This window comes from Manacus candei, unplaced genomic scaffold (genome assembly GCF_025592945.1).
Source record: "Manacus candei isolate 608988 ecotype Guabito, Panama unplaced genomic scaffold, ASM2559294v1 h1tg000028l, whole genome shotgun sequence".
NCBI lineage: Eukaryota > Metazoa > Chordata > Aves > Passeriformes > Pipridae > Manacus > Manacus candei.
In genome coordinates, this window is record NW_026138076.1 from 27,319,524 (window position 1) to 27,333,885 (window position 14,362).

Genomic DNA, 14,362 nt, shown 5'->3' on the forward strand with positions numbered 1-14,362 from the left:
AAGCATCACCACATACTCAGAAAATACCAAGAACTCTGCTTTAAAGTTAAGTGCTATACACATTCAGGCCTGTAAAGTCATTGCAGTACTAAAAGAAAAAAAAAAAAAAAGGTGAACCCACCTGGAAATAATGGAATGGCTCACAATAAGACACTGTGCTAAGGGTAAATTAGTAAAGAAAACAGTTCCTTAACCTTCCAGCTGCTAGTATCTCTTCAAACACCCAGCAACAAAGATTTATATTTACTGCACAGCCTCAGCTAAAACTGACGTGCTCCAGTATAACGTAACACAGAGATACTACATTTTGGGCAGCTGCAAAGTACAAAACCATTGACCACTCCAAATTGTCTTATATTTTAACTACTGATCTTCATCAGTCATTACACATTCATTAAACACGCTTGCCTAACAAGCCTGGGGCAATGTACACTCACTATCCCTCCCTGTAAAAACACAGTCCAACACTCTTACTTGACAAATAGCATGAGGTTGGAACACCTTTGTACAACTGATAGGGGGAGGTGTATTAAAATAACACTTCTGTTTATTAACATGTCCATACAAATTGAATTCATCTGAAGAATGCTCCTGCATTCAGGTGACACTAACACCAATATCTTACAAACCTGGAGAAAGCTTTCCATCTGGTGAAAGAGTTTTGGGTCTCGTTGGATGCTGTCTTTAACAGATCTTGCCTTGAGGGACAGCGAGTGGAGCTCTGCTTCTACATTATCGATGGATAACCTAAAAATAGCATATAAGGAGAATGTTTATCAAAGGAGAAGAAGTGGCCCACAGGTTAGCCACAACATGCTGCAAAAATGGATGTTTTACATGAGGTGCAACTTGGTCATCAAATAAGACCTGCCTGTTCAGGAAATCTCTCCAGAGCAGACACTGAGGGTTAGGAGAGAGATAAGCACATTTCTTCTTATTTGCAACCTCAAAAGATTCCCATGGGGTGTGGTTTCACAATTAACTCCAGCCAGTCCTACCCACCCTTACCACGAGAAAGGGTAATGCCACCCTGCATCTGACCAGATGTTCCTTTTCTCTCCCTGGTGCCTGTGCTAGCACTCATTTTCTAGATGGCCAAGCCACATCTTGTGTACCGAAAATTAACCTAGGAAAACGGAAGAGCCAATTTGCTTCCTCTGCTTGGTCCAATTGATTACATCATTGTTTGAGTGCAGGAGCTGCCACAAAAAGGGGGCCACAAGGGACTGTCAGCCAGGACTACCCATTTTGGCAGTAGCATCTGGCATCATGAAATTGCATGCTACATTCTTCTAAGCACTCACAGCAACACAGCCTACACAGTATAAACCCAACAGTCATAATATTTCATCCTTCTACTACCTACCAGAGCTGCTCCTATGGAGAGGTAACTCAGAAATTGAAGATCACAGGAAGGAGTTCTGATCTGATGTAATCTGAGCGTTCTCCTGGGAGACCCACGTTCCATACAATGGGAGTTCCCACCTAAATCTCTCAGCCACTTAGAGAGTAAATGCTTCTAAATCTATGGCATTTCCTTCACAAGAGAGCTAGGCTTTGTCTAGGAATTGAAGTACTATGGTTTCCCAAATGCTAAAGATTAACAACTGTACGCATACTCCTAACTAAGGTCATTTCACCAGCAGCATGACTTTCGAATAGTAAAGCTGAAGAATTTGTGGCAGACGGATTGAAGTGCACGTGGCAGCAAGATGGTGACAGCATGCATAAGTTTGTCAGTGCACACAAATGAATATAATGTGTGCTGGTTTTTCTCTGCTTACTTCATCTGCAAAGATTAGTTCCCTGTTCTGGGCAGATCATAGGTGTTTTTGCAACTAAGGAAAGCAGTAGAAAATACAGGCTACTTTTTTCTGCCTTTGAAGGAGGAAGAGGATGGCCTACAAGTAAAGAAGGCAAGACAATAAAACATAAAGAACATAAAGGTAGTTGTTTTAACATGCTCTAATTGGGACGATTTATAAGCAACTTGTACATGACAGTTCTCTCTAAAGATCTTCCTCATGCCCAATGGTGAGGCACTATTTAATTTTGTTTCATTTTCCTGTACAGAGTGCATTCCCCGAATAGACTTCAGCTTGAATTACAACAGAAGATTTTCAGCACTAACAAATGTGATCAAAGGACAAAGTGGTTAGGAAAAAAAAATCACCAAATTTGGTATTCTGCCTGTTCCCCTGCTGTTTGCCAGGGGGCTTGGATGGCAAGGAAAGTTACATTCCCCAGTAGGCCACATGGCAGACTGCCAAAAAGGTGTGTGGGTTGGATGGCAGAGAGCCACACAGGTGGTCCCTCAAACATTTTTTTTATTAACTCCATGGCCACTCCTTTCCTCAGAAGATTTCAGTCTTTTGCAGACATTACTTAACTCTCCATCAGATCTAAGAGACTGGATCCATTTTAAAGCTGGGAAAAGAACGTAAATAGATTGCCCAAAGCTCAAGAGTAAGGAAGTAGCAAAACTGGGAACAGAACTTCAGCGTTGCTGGCTTCCAGATTTGGGATTTAGATCATGCTGTCTCACATAAGCAAGTACAGTTATTGAGGTACAAATCAGGTTCAGTTTGAAATTATGCAGCTTGAGACTTTAGGATGATAAAAAATGCAGAGCCAACAAGCCATTCAGATTTTCTATCCAAGATAGCAAATAGAGAGAAGCAAATGGAACCTCAAAAAGCATCTAAGCAAAGCCAGGGCCAGCACCTGTACCTGATACCAGATTTGGAAAAGTATAGTAGCCTGTTCAGAGACAGATGAAAATTGATTTAAGAAAAAACAGTAACACGCTTTTAGTTCCATCCTTTAAAAGTAATGAACACGCACATGTACTTGACAGAGACAGAACTACCAAACCCCTATGGAGATCATGTAATAAAAAACCTCATACCTGAAGGCACATTGCAGGCATACTTCTGCTAGTAAATGGAAATTAAGCCCTCAAAGCTACAGTAAACATTTGTAAAGATCTGTTTTTGTGCCAAGACTTTCTTGAACAAGCTTCATTGCTTCACAAATAAGAAAATTCCAAGTCACAGTCTAACCATAAGTTCTCAGTTTTCTTTTAACTCACCTGGCGGCATCATGAACACTCCCGATTTTTTCTGAAAAGTTGAGAAGAGCAGCATCTTTCTTTTGGGCTTCCTGAAACAAACACAACAAAACCAAAACATACACAATCCATTAACATTCCACCACCATGCCAAAGCCCCTAAGTCTGACAGTTCTAAAGCTTCTGGGAGAGCACTTAAAGGTTTCTCTCTTGCATTGTTTTTCTTCCCATTCATCCTAACACAACTGAGTGGAGGACATCCCTTAAAGAAAGGCAGGGATTAGAACTGGAAACTTTAAACTCCAGCTTCCATTTTCCAGTGTGCAATAATAGCTGCTTCTGCCAGTGAACATAAGTCACATGTATTAATAAGGAATGTCAAGGAAAGAACAATTTACTGATGCCATTGTTTGAGCAGATACAATGTTTCCTGTGCAAACATCAATTAATACCCTATTGTTTGCTGGCTGGAAATCTGTTAAGCCAGTTTGTACACAGATAACCAAAGTCACATATAGAAGCATTTAAATCCTCTTCGTTCTAAAATCAAGAAGTTTGAAAGGAAAGACAAATAGCTTGAAAAAAGTCTGCAGCAGCTTTACAAACTCGTGTCAGTCATCAAGGGAGAAAAACTATCAAAAAGGTTGCTCAAATGATTCAGTAGGAAGATTGAAAGAATATTTACCAAAATAAGCCACTTCCACAGTGTAAGAATTCAGGACAATAAGAGAAAATCTACAATGATGAAGTTTGATGAAGGCAAGTTTTTACATGATATAAAAACTTAAGTTTTCTATGAGTTTCTGGATAGGATGACCAGGTAGAGGTAAACTGGTGAATTTTGTGGCAGGAGAAGAAAGGTGAATACTAGATCAAAGCTGTAAAAAAGTTGCTTTTTCTGAGGCACATGGCCCCTTCTATTGTCTATCACTTATGGACCTACATTTGTAGCAGTTGCTTATACCAGCAAAATAGATTTTCTATACCAGAGCAACAAAATGCAGCAGACTCATCCCAGGTTTGTTTGCTTTTGTGTCCGCCAGCTTGAGCAGTGACGACAGTTTAAATCCAACAGCATTGCCAGCATAACCTCCCTAAAAAGAAATGAGCAAACAGCTGAGGCATGACATCAGTGCACTGCAATACTAACAAGGAAGTATGGTCCATCAGCCATCTCCCTTTTGGATGTCACTTACCGCATTCATAATATTCCCAGCCTGAAGGACCAAGTGCAATATGGAATGCAGTTCCTCACAAGTCATTAGCTCTGTAAGGAGCAAGAAAATTGCTGTCTAACAAGTGTTTGTTTAGAAATATACACAGTCAGTTACCAAACTCCTCTTCATCTCAAGCTTTTTTTTTTTTTTTTTAATTTTAACATGAAACTACAATAAACTGAAGAGGTCGTGGGAAAAATAATGGTACTATATAACTCCAATTCACGAGCACAGTTGACAAACCCCGAGTGTATGTTCAGACTTGAACTCAGCAAGTGTAGTATTTCCAAGGCAACTTCCATCAGCTAACGAAACATTTGGGGCCTAATCCTGCAATGTGTGAAGTGTCTCATGCAAGTGGTTAAGTAACCTCACCACCTACTAATTCCAGTGTGAGGCAAATGTTCTGCACCCTGCAGGATCTATTTGCCATCTGCCAGGATTGGGCTTTTGAACAATTATTCTTTTTTTAGCAGACTTGGCCATGAGGCCTGAAAAGATAACAGGCAGTTTTTAAATTTTCCTTCTTATCCCACTCCCGCTATGAATCATCATTTTATTTCTGTATGATCACCAACTCAGAACAGCATTTATTTTACTTTAGTCATATCAAAGATGATTTAGTACAAATCATTTACACATTTTGCTCATTTACACATATGAGCAAAGAACAATACATGTGCTTAAAAGGAACCAGAGAGATTGCCCTAGAAATGAGATGCAAAAATTCAGAACAGTAAAGAGTTAATAAATTGGCATTACACAAGTGGCACGGCAAACCAAATAACTCCGAATTTGCAAGTGTCCATACAGCAAGAAAATCACCATGAGCCGGTTTTAATGTAATATACTATACTTTAGAGTGATGAACATAATAAAAGGTGGAATCCTTTTAACTGCAGCGTAAATACTTTAAAAATCTATTTTGTTTCCAAGTTCACATTCTGTAATTTTTACCCTGCATTCAACTGCTCAACACAATGCAGTAATCTATCATTTTGGAAGCAGGTAGCCCTTGTAAATTTGTATTTCAGTATTAGGAGCCTAAGAACATAGAACTAATTAAATAACCTTTGATCTAACAAGCTATAGGTGAGAAAGCAAGGAGGAAGAAAGACAAGAGAATACAGAAAAGAATAGTAAATTTCACAAGGCCAAGAAGAGAAGGCAATTTCCAAAGATTTTGCATAGTAAGAGCCTGCTCCGTGTCACTATGACATACATCCATTTGCAGGCTAGATGAGAATCCATCAGGCTATTTAGACCATCCTAACCCTTAGTGATTGTCAGTATTAAAATTTAAGTGAGTGTTCTCTCAGCTTAATTACAAGGAAAGAAACCTAGGAGATAGCAATAGAAAAGTAGACATAATTCCTAAGCAACTTCGGGCTATCAACAAACCCTGAAGTGAAAAGTCCAAATGGAGAGCACATGACACAAGTGGACTGAAAACAAGGAAGGCTCAGTCAGTCTGATTTGCGTGACTGGCCTGATGCAGGAGTTGGAGACCAAAGTGTCTCCTCTGGAGGGAATTAATTCATAAGTTTACAGATGTCCTGGGTGAAGGACGTGAAGGACATTAAGGTGCAGTTGCTTTTACATATAACATATGCCCTCACATATGTCTGCTCAAAACACAAAGAACAATGATTTGAAAGAAATCATAATAAAAGGCCAAACTCAAACCTCATCTTAAGCTAAGGCACATTTTCCTGACTCAAGGACTAGTTCAATCCCCACTGGTGGGAAAAACACAGCAGGCTTTTTTTCATTTGCTTTCACTTAAAAGGACTATCCTAATCACCAGCGCTAATAGTTGAATATTTTAGTACTGTGCCTTTTTATACCACTAGAAGCAGTCTAAGCAGTGCTCTACTAGCCTGTCAAAAACATTTCCAGCATGAAATCGGAATTTCTTATTGAGGAACAGGGCAAATAGTCACTCAAGACACTGGAAAGAGTCAGCATTAACGTTTAACTGAAAACAGGAAATTAAGTATTTTCCTGCAGAGTAGAAGACACACAAATAATCACCTGCAGCATTTCAAGACTTGTGAAAGGTAAAGAACAAAATAGATAAATAGAGAAACATAGAGAACAGAAACAGAAAACATACGAATAGCAATAGTATTCTCTACCATAAAGATTTTAGCCTATCAATACTGCCACCTCAAAAGGAAATGGCATATAGAGAAATTTAGAAAGTACAGTCACTTTCTCTATGAATCTCTGAAAGAATGAGCAGAGAAGTGTAACAAGCATATTCCATCAGAAGGAGAATGGTGCAGGAATGAGCAAACTGTATGCAAAAGATGACTTATCCTCATTTGGTCATGGACACCTTTGCTTCTCTGGGTTTAAGATACAGTACTTGCGGGCTTTGGTCATGAACTTGTGTCCAAAGTCTCCAGATTTTTGATTTTGGAAGCAAAGATTCACCAGGCACACCCTGATGGCATTTGTCAGAGGGGAGTTAGCTTCCTTTTAATAGCTAAGGTACCTGAAATTCAAGCTCTAGTCTTCGTAATGCAGACTAATTAACATGCTAACAAAAACAAGAGTATTAGGCATGTCCCAACATATTTAATTACCTTTTGTTGCCCGTCTTATAATTTTCATGTCATCCTGTAGAGAAGCACAGGAGGGTGAGAACTCCCTCTCCAACACCATGGCTTCAATCCTAAGAGCATAGCTGGAGTACACAAACAGGTTTAGAACTGACAGCCAAATGACAACATTTATCATGAACAGAATAAACCTGCTATCTCCTTACTTTGGCACCTGGATTAGTAAATACATGAAGGAATCAGCTTGAGACAGTTTTGATACATCTCCATCAAAAGCTCTTAATTTCTTTACCTAGAAAAGAGAAAAAAAACACTAGCAAAGAATTTTACCAAAGATCAAGATTAACTTGACTTTGGAAGCAAACAACTTGAAAAGCAGTAAATTTAACAAAAGGCATTGGAAAGTCCACCCAGTGACTGAATGGTTTCACTGTCCCAGGCTCCTGTAATTTGCACACACCCCAACCACAAAAAAAAATTTTAAAAATAACATCACTCTTCTCCCAAAAAACACAGTCCAGTAGAAGAAAATACAATGCCTTCATTCTCATTGGTGATTCTGATTTCTGAGCAATGTTTGCTCTCATCACTATGTTTAGGACACTGATGATGATCCGAAAAACAATCCTCAACTCTTCAATAACTGTGATATACACTTGGGCATAGTTAAGCTGTGTTCAGAACTTCCAGCAGAGGACTGTCTGGATCTCTTTGGCACAATGCAGTTAAGATTTAAGTTACGGGGTTTTTTTCAAGATTCAACCATTTCCCCTAAAACACTCTTAAGGGATAAACTTTATCCTCTTGAGTTTGTATTTTTTCATTCACATGAAATATTTTAAAGATAAAGCCAATCTTGCATTTTAAGTAATTTGTTATCAGTACTCTGAAAACACCATTTACATGCAAAGGAAGTATCACGGCATTAATTTTGGCAATCATCATTCCCAGCTCCACCAAATCCATATATTTGCATGATCTGGAAGCTGCTGATCTGCCCACATACTCACTATTTGTTTATATAGAAGAATTGAAAAATACATGCACACATGTTTAAGTGTAACTAGAATTTCTTCCACATCTTCCAACACAGCAACTGGGTCCAAAAGCAGAGCTCACTCTCAGGTACCCTGTTTCTTCATTCAACCAACACGTTCAAACCCAGCAGCAGCTGTATGTTTCCACTGATTTACACATCAGCCCATCATCCTTCCTTTTTATAGCATTACACTTAAAGCCCATTAACAACCACATTTACACAGATGGTCTTCAGTTTTAGAAAGCATATTAAGTTATCCTGGAGAGAGGCACACTACATCAGGACATCAACAGTTATCACGTTGCCATGATTTACCAAGATATCAAGAGTTTTTTTTACAGAATCAGCTTCCAAATTAATCACTTAAATTATTTTCCTGCTTGGACTGTAAAAAAGTAACTGATTTGTAATGGAAAACAACATATGCAATACAAAATCAGGGATTTAAAATAAATTTTGAACTAGTAGAAGAAAAGGATTCTTGTAACCACTTTGTTCTGCTTTATTCACATTTTTTTCCACATCATAAAAAAATAGATGTTGACAACACGTTAAGAAAGAAAAAACAAAAAATACAGATTAAATCCAGAGTAGAAAAGAATTCCTTTTCAAATTAAAAAACACATACACAAACAAACAAACAAAAACAACTAACAAAAACTTATGACCAAAAAAGAGAATTCTAATCAGAGAGCAATTTTTATTCAGGCTATCTAGCTCTATTTCCTAACACCTCCCCATTTAACTCAAGACACTCAGACAAAAGCTCCTCTAAAGATAAACAGTATACCCGTTTTTTGAGGCCTGAGAAAACTACTAATTTACTGAGTAATTCAAGAAGTCTGCCAACAAAAAACAGGAAAGACGAGACTTGAAAATGCTGATAATTCTAAAGTATTAAATGAGCAAGAAACAAACCCAAAATAAACACTTTTTCTACATCATGAAGTGGGAATATGTCTACTATCTCAGTTAGTCTTTACAGGTTCTTTAACCTAGCTTTCAAAAAATAGTGGTCTGCAACCTAAACAAAAAACCCTGCAAATTCTCAAACCTCATTTTACTATGTTGCAAACATCAGAGTTTGCCTGAAAAGGATACAGGTATTCAGATATGGGAGAGGGGGAGGAAAGAAAGAAAAGTAGCCCACCAAAAAACCCACCCCAAGTCACCAAAATCAAGATCATATCAGCCACAGGTAATTATAGGAAGATGCAATTTGAAGACTTAACTGCACAAAAAGTGAACAAGAGATCCTGAGATATTCAAAGGAATATTAACTTATTCATGCTACCTGTACTATACTTAAATATACTTTTGCCAGTAAGTAGCAATCAATGTCTTCTGTGTAGAATTTTAGTTTTACAGACACTGGATGAAATCCCCTTTCTTCTACCTACTCAGAAAAATGCCTGGAGTGCTGTAAGGAAGTACTAAATCCCAGAATTCATTCAGAGGAGGAATGTTTCTAAACATGTACAACAGAAGACATTGATGAGGCTGCCTTTTGATAGGTAGCATGGGGTGTGAATGTCAAAATGCAAAAAGCTTTGGGTCAACCCAGAAGACGGCCTATATAACCAGACTTAAATGAAAGATGTGCTCAACACCTGGTTACACTTTTCCCAGCCTACATCAACCATCTTAACCCCCAGTTTTTCCTTAGGCATTCAAAATTAACTTTATAACAAGCAGCAAAGCAGCTCACCTAACAAGTCCAAAATCAAAACATGGTGGAGGAAAGTGACCCATTCCACAAGCAGACAAAACAGGAACAGGATAGAGTTATAAGGTCATTTTCACCCTGGAATTCAGCATAGCATAGCCTGATTCTCCATATGTGTAAGTTTTTCACGTAGAAGACTAAATCTTCTGTTAACTTGGCCTTAAAGAAGTAAATAATCAGGGAAATAGCTTAAGGTAAAGATAGGACAATTTATTTTCTGATCCCTCTTTATTACAAATTTCATGATTGAAAAAGACCAGTTATATGACCATGAAACAAAAAAGAAAGTTATTTGACTTTACTGACACTACCTATAAACTAAAAAAACAGCTGCTGAGCCCCAAAGCTAAAAATTACTGAAACACATTTTTTATGTTTGTCCTTATACATTCCAAGGGAGACTACTAAAAATCCCATGGGACTGGCCTCTTCTCTCTGCAGCCATATTGTCTCAGTCTTCCCAAAGAGAACTGAGATTCTCTGATGGCTCTTAGAAGTGGGGGTCAAATTCAAATACCAAATGCAGCCAGGAACTGCGAAGAAACTACGGGGATCGACAACAATGTTCACTGTTAATCATATTAACAGATACAGTAGATAGGTGTATTAGTCTGAGAACACAAGAGATGTAAAAAAGTGGGTTCTTGTAAAATTGCCATGAGTAACTCTCTCAGTTCAGGCCTTGCCCTCCTCTTTTCAAGCACAACAAAATCTTTTCCACAACAGTAGACAGTCACTTACAGAGGTATGGCAGTGCAATGTATATATGCAAGAGAGTGTAATTACATGTATGCTCAGTTCTGTATTACTCAAATTGGGTGCAGAGCTACTAATTTAATTTTTCATTATATTTGTATATGGAATATACATTTGCACTGTCCATGCATGCCCATGCACACTAAATCAGATTTTAGATACAGAAGGTTCTCACATATGTAATTTGCTTAATTTTAAAAACAGTTATGAAACATAGAAAGCCTGATCTTTGATTTGATTTGTGAACAATTGCAGTAGATATGCCTATTGCAAGTATGTCATTATACCTCGCAGACAGGAACGCTAATGTATTCAAGTTTTTGGTCATTTTTGAGCTACCAGTAACACTCACAGTGGGATTTTACTTTATGGCATAAAACAGGTATGTTGTACTTCTACGCAGGAATAAATGTTTTCTCTGAGTTTTTTTATTTAATAGTTCCATACCACTGCAAATATTCAGAGCACTCACAAAAAAGACAGTTAAAAAACACCAAACCCCCCAAAGGCACCGCAGTGGAATCCATCTACAAGGGCGTGTGGGAACCTAATGTATTAGGCAGTGAGGCATCATGGGGCACAAGCCTGGGCAGTGGCAAACCACCATGAGCAAATGATAAAAAGAAATGGAGAAAAACCTGCAGGTTATCATAAAGGGCAAAAAAGGAAGCAGGAGATGAAAGCTTTGAAGGATGGTCAGCCCTATACAGCAGTGGTTGAGAAAAGGAGGGGGCAGTTAACTACACAGACATGGTTTGAAAAGAGTAGAGCTGTCTGACAGAAACAGTTCCAGTACAGCAGGTGACAGATGACTAGGGTTTGAAAACAGAGTATACAAGCAAAGGACAGGCTTGAGACATTACAAAGGAAGTTAAGACATTGTGTTGATAACCTGGGCGTGCATGTGTGTGGGTGAGCTGATTACCAGTATGATACGCTCTCTTTTGTATATATTTAAAGTACAAATTCAGGCTATTCTAGCTCGTTAAACACTGGACTCTCAGCTTTTACCAGTCTGGGCCTGCTGAGGAGTGCGATGATATGCACATAAAAGCAGCTAAAAGCTCCTTCTCTGCTTTGGTCAGGATGCCAGTAAATAAAAGCTGTCAGCCATTTCAACAGGATATCGTTAAGAAACAGTTAGGAATCTTTTTAGAAGTGATACAGCAGAGAAGGCCGTTCCTTAGTTAAGGTTCCCTGGGAAAAAAATGAACTGAAAAAAAGGATGAAGCAGAGGAGATTCCAAATAGGCACTTCTTTCTCTTACAAAACTGCTTAGCACAGTATGGTACAAACAGCGGGACTTCTAAGAAGGCTTATACAAAATCAGTGATCTTATCTTACTTGTTATTGTATTGAGAATTTTTATACATCTGCTTGGTCTTTTTATTTAGCCACTGTATAGTGGCCAGACTGGAGACATACCCACAGCCCTGAACAAAACATTGAGCGGAACCTTGCAGCAAGCTCCAGGTTTGCCAGTTTCAAGTATTTGTCAACTTTTTCAAATTCAACATTTAAAAATACCCAAATTTTTTCAGTTTTATGAAAGACTTCACAGCAGTGCCAATATTTCAACAGCAGTCTTATTCAGTCTGAGAAAACCATTCAGTAAAGCCAGTATTTGCCATTTATACGCAAAAATCCCAACAGATTTGATAGCTGTTAGATTTTTCTTAGAAAACAGTTAGAAAATTACCAGTACCGACATCTATTTATGCATATAAATAGAGTTGCCACAATACAATACCACAAATAAAAAGAAGAATTTTAAGGACAGCAGATGATAAATGTATTTGTTAATGCAAGTACTTAGCCTATATTGTAAAAAAAGCTGGAACATCCATCAGATACCAGAGATACTATCAATTGAAATTATGCAAAATGTGTCACAGATGTCAAACTACTGACCAGGGGCACATTCAGGTAATGTGACTGTGTATCACAACACTTCTAGATAAGATAAGATTAGACTACTGGCATTTATTCACATTAGACAAACTGTAAAGGTCATGGTGAAAAAGAAGAAACTAAATGGTCCAGAGTTGCCCTTTCTACAGCTATGACCAGGAAAGGTATTCCTCTCCCTTCTTTCACTTTTACAGACTAAGGATTTATGGTACTATATAAAAGAAAAAACGGAAGACATTTCCAAACACAGTTACTGGTGTGGATCACAAGCACAGCAGCAGGTAGTTGGCTCTCATTCCAACCTGCAAGAAACCTGTGCTGCTGGGAAATGTGACTGTAAAAATACCTGAGCTGCTGAAAAGAGCATACAAAGAGGAACTCCAGAAGCCCACCTATGGTTACACCAAGACAGTTTGCACTGGTAACTAAATAGCAACTAACCTTTTAGGACGCTTAAGTCTCTGCTCACAGTAATTCTCAATCCCTACAACAACAAAGGAGGTCTTCAGGAGAAGGGGAAGTATCTAAAGGGCAATCCCAGGGAATCCTTGCTGAGGACAGGAGCAACATTGTGTAAGGACAGGCAAATGTGACGACACCTTGCCAAAGCTGTCTCACATGATATGACAAAAAGAAATTAGGGAGTGTTAAACAAAAGAGGGAACAGAGAACAAATAACACCAATTTACCTGGTATCTCTAGTGATTCTGGATTATTTATATGTGGGGTTGTATATTTCTGATGCTTTTCCCTTGGCAAATGGTGAATCACTATTCCAGGGGACAGGTATTCAGACTCAGAGGCAGACAATGAACATACATTTAGGAAAAAAACACTGAAAAAAACAAATCTGAAAAGCCCTGAGGTTCATAAAAAGAATGAATTTTTTAACTGCCTACACTAAAATTTTAGGAGCCACAATAGTAAATGAATTATTGGACCCATTTATTCTTTGACCACTTTCAGCATGAAAACATGAAGGAATGGAAACATTTTTCCATACCAACAGAAGCATCAGTCCCTTACACTCAGGATTTTCTCCCTGTCTTGCCTGCCACCATCCACCCAGTTTACATAGAGAAAACTCCCCAAAAGTTAAACAACTATGGGGAGAATAACAAAGAGAACAGAAGTCTTTCCTTTTTCTGATGCATGGAATTAATTAAATACACACAAATACCTACACAGTGGAAACCAGCCTCTTTCCAGCCTTCCCTTGGGAACAGCAACAAATCTAATGTCTGATGTCCCTTAATTTCTCATACTCTACTGCACCATAAAGTATCTTTTATTAATTTCTCAAGTAACTCCTTAAAAGCACTTTTTAAGTTCTCTGGTCCCACTATCTTGAGGGGCAGGTCTGTTGTCAAACCATATACTAGGACATAAACACACCTTTTCACTCTTAGCAGCACCTCCTGGATAGCTAAAGCATCTACTTGAGTATTGCAGACAAAATTGATAAAATTCAATGACTTGCATAACAGTTCTAGCTGGACAACAACATTTGTATCACACAGAATACGTTACTTGAAAGATTTTCTACTTGTCATAAAATAACAACCAAGATCTAAACCAGAAAAAAAAAGGAAAAATACTTTTCTTTCCATCTAATTTGCTGTATATACACAAGGTTAACTAGGAGACACTTTCTTTTAAGTTAGCACTCCACTGTTCACCTCTGCCTGACTCCTTCAGAGGAAGGAGATAAATTCTGTTTATATACAGGAATATGTACTACAATTCAAACAAAGAGGGAAGGGGGAATAGGTTTGAGGTCCCAGCACTACTGTTGCCTTTCCTTTTTTTTTTATTAATAATTACATTTCAACTTGTTGATATCCCCCCAATGCCAAACGATATCTTAATCAAGTATAATAACAAAATTTTTAAAAGATTCTCTGCAAAGGCACTCAATTTAGGGTTATAAATTTGACAGCAAAACAGAATAACGTTCTGCTGTTGACTGGATCTGAGATTTGCTGCTGCACAGAGGAAACAGAGTGCTTCCTATGACCTTGAAGTGGTAAAGCATGTGAGTTGAGGTTGATCTGTATGTGGACTTTAACTTAGCAA

At 38.2% G+C, this 14,362-nt stretch overlaps 1 protein-coding gene across 2 annotated transcripts in view; it reads right to left on the bottom strand.

Annotated features, from left to right (window-relative positions):
* FHDC1 (FH2 domain containing 1) overlaps positions 1-14,362 on the bottom strand; it is a 37,184-nt gene that overhangs the window by 8,686 nt on the left and 14,136 nt on the right. For both annotated transcript variants that reach the window (XM_051790522.1, XM_051790523.1), the window contains exons 5-10: positions 7,061-7,146; positions 6,879-6,979; positions 4,267-4,337; positions 4,057-4,164; positions 3,092-3,162; positions 630-747 (exon numbers count right to left, since the gene is read on the bottom strand). In XM_051790522.1, the coding sequence (XP_051646482.1) occupies positions 630-747; positions 3,092-3,162; positions 4,057-4,164; positions 4,267-4,337; positions 6,879-6,979; positions 7,061-7,146 (555 nt within the window). The remainder of the gene's footprint in view (positions 1-629; positions 748-3,091; positions 3,163-4,056; positions 4,165-4,266; positions 4,338-6,878; positions 6,980-7,060; positions 7,147-14,362) is intronic.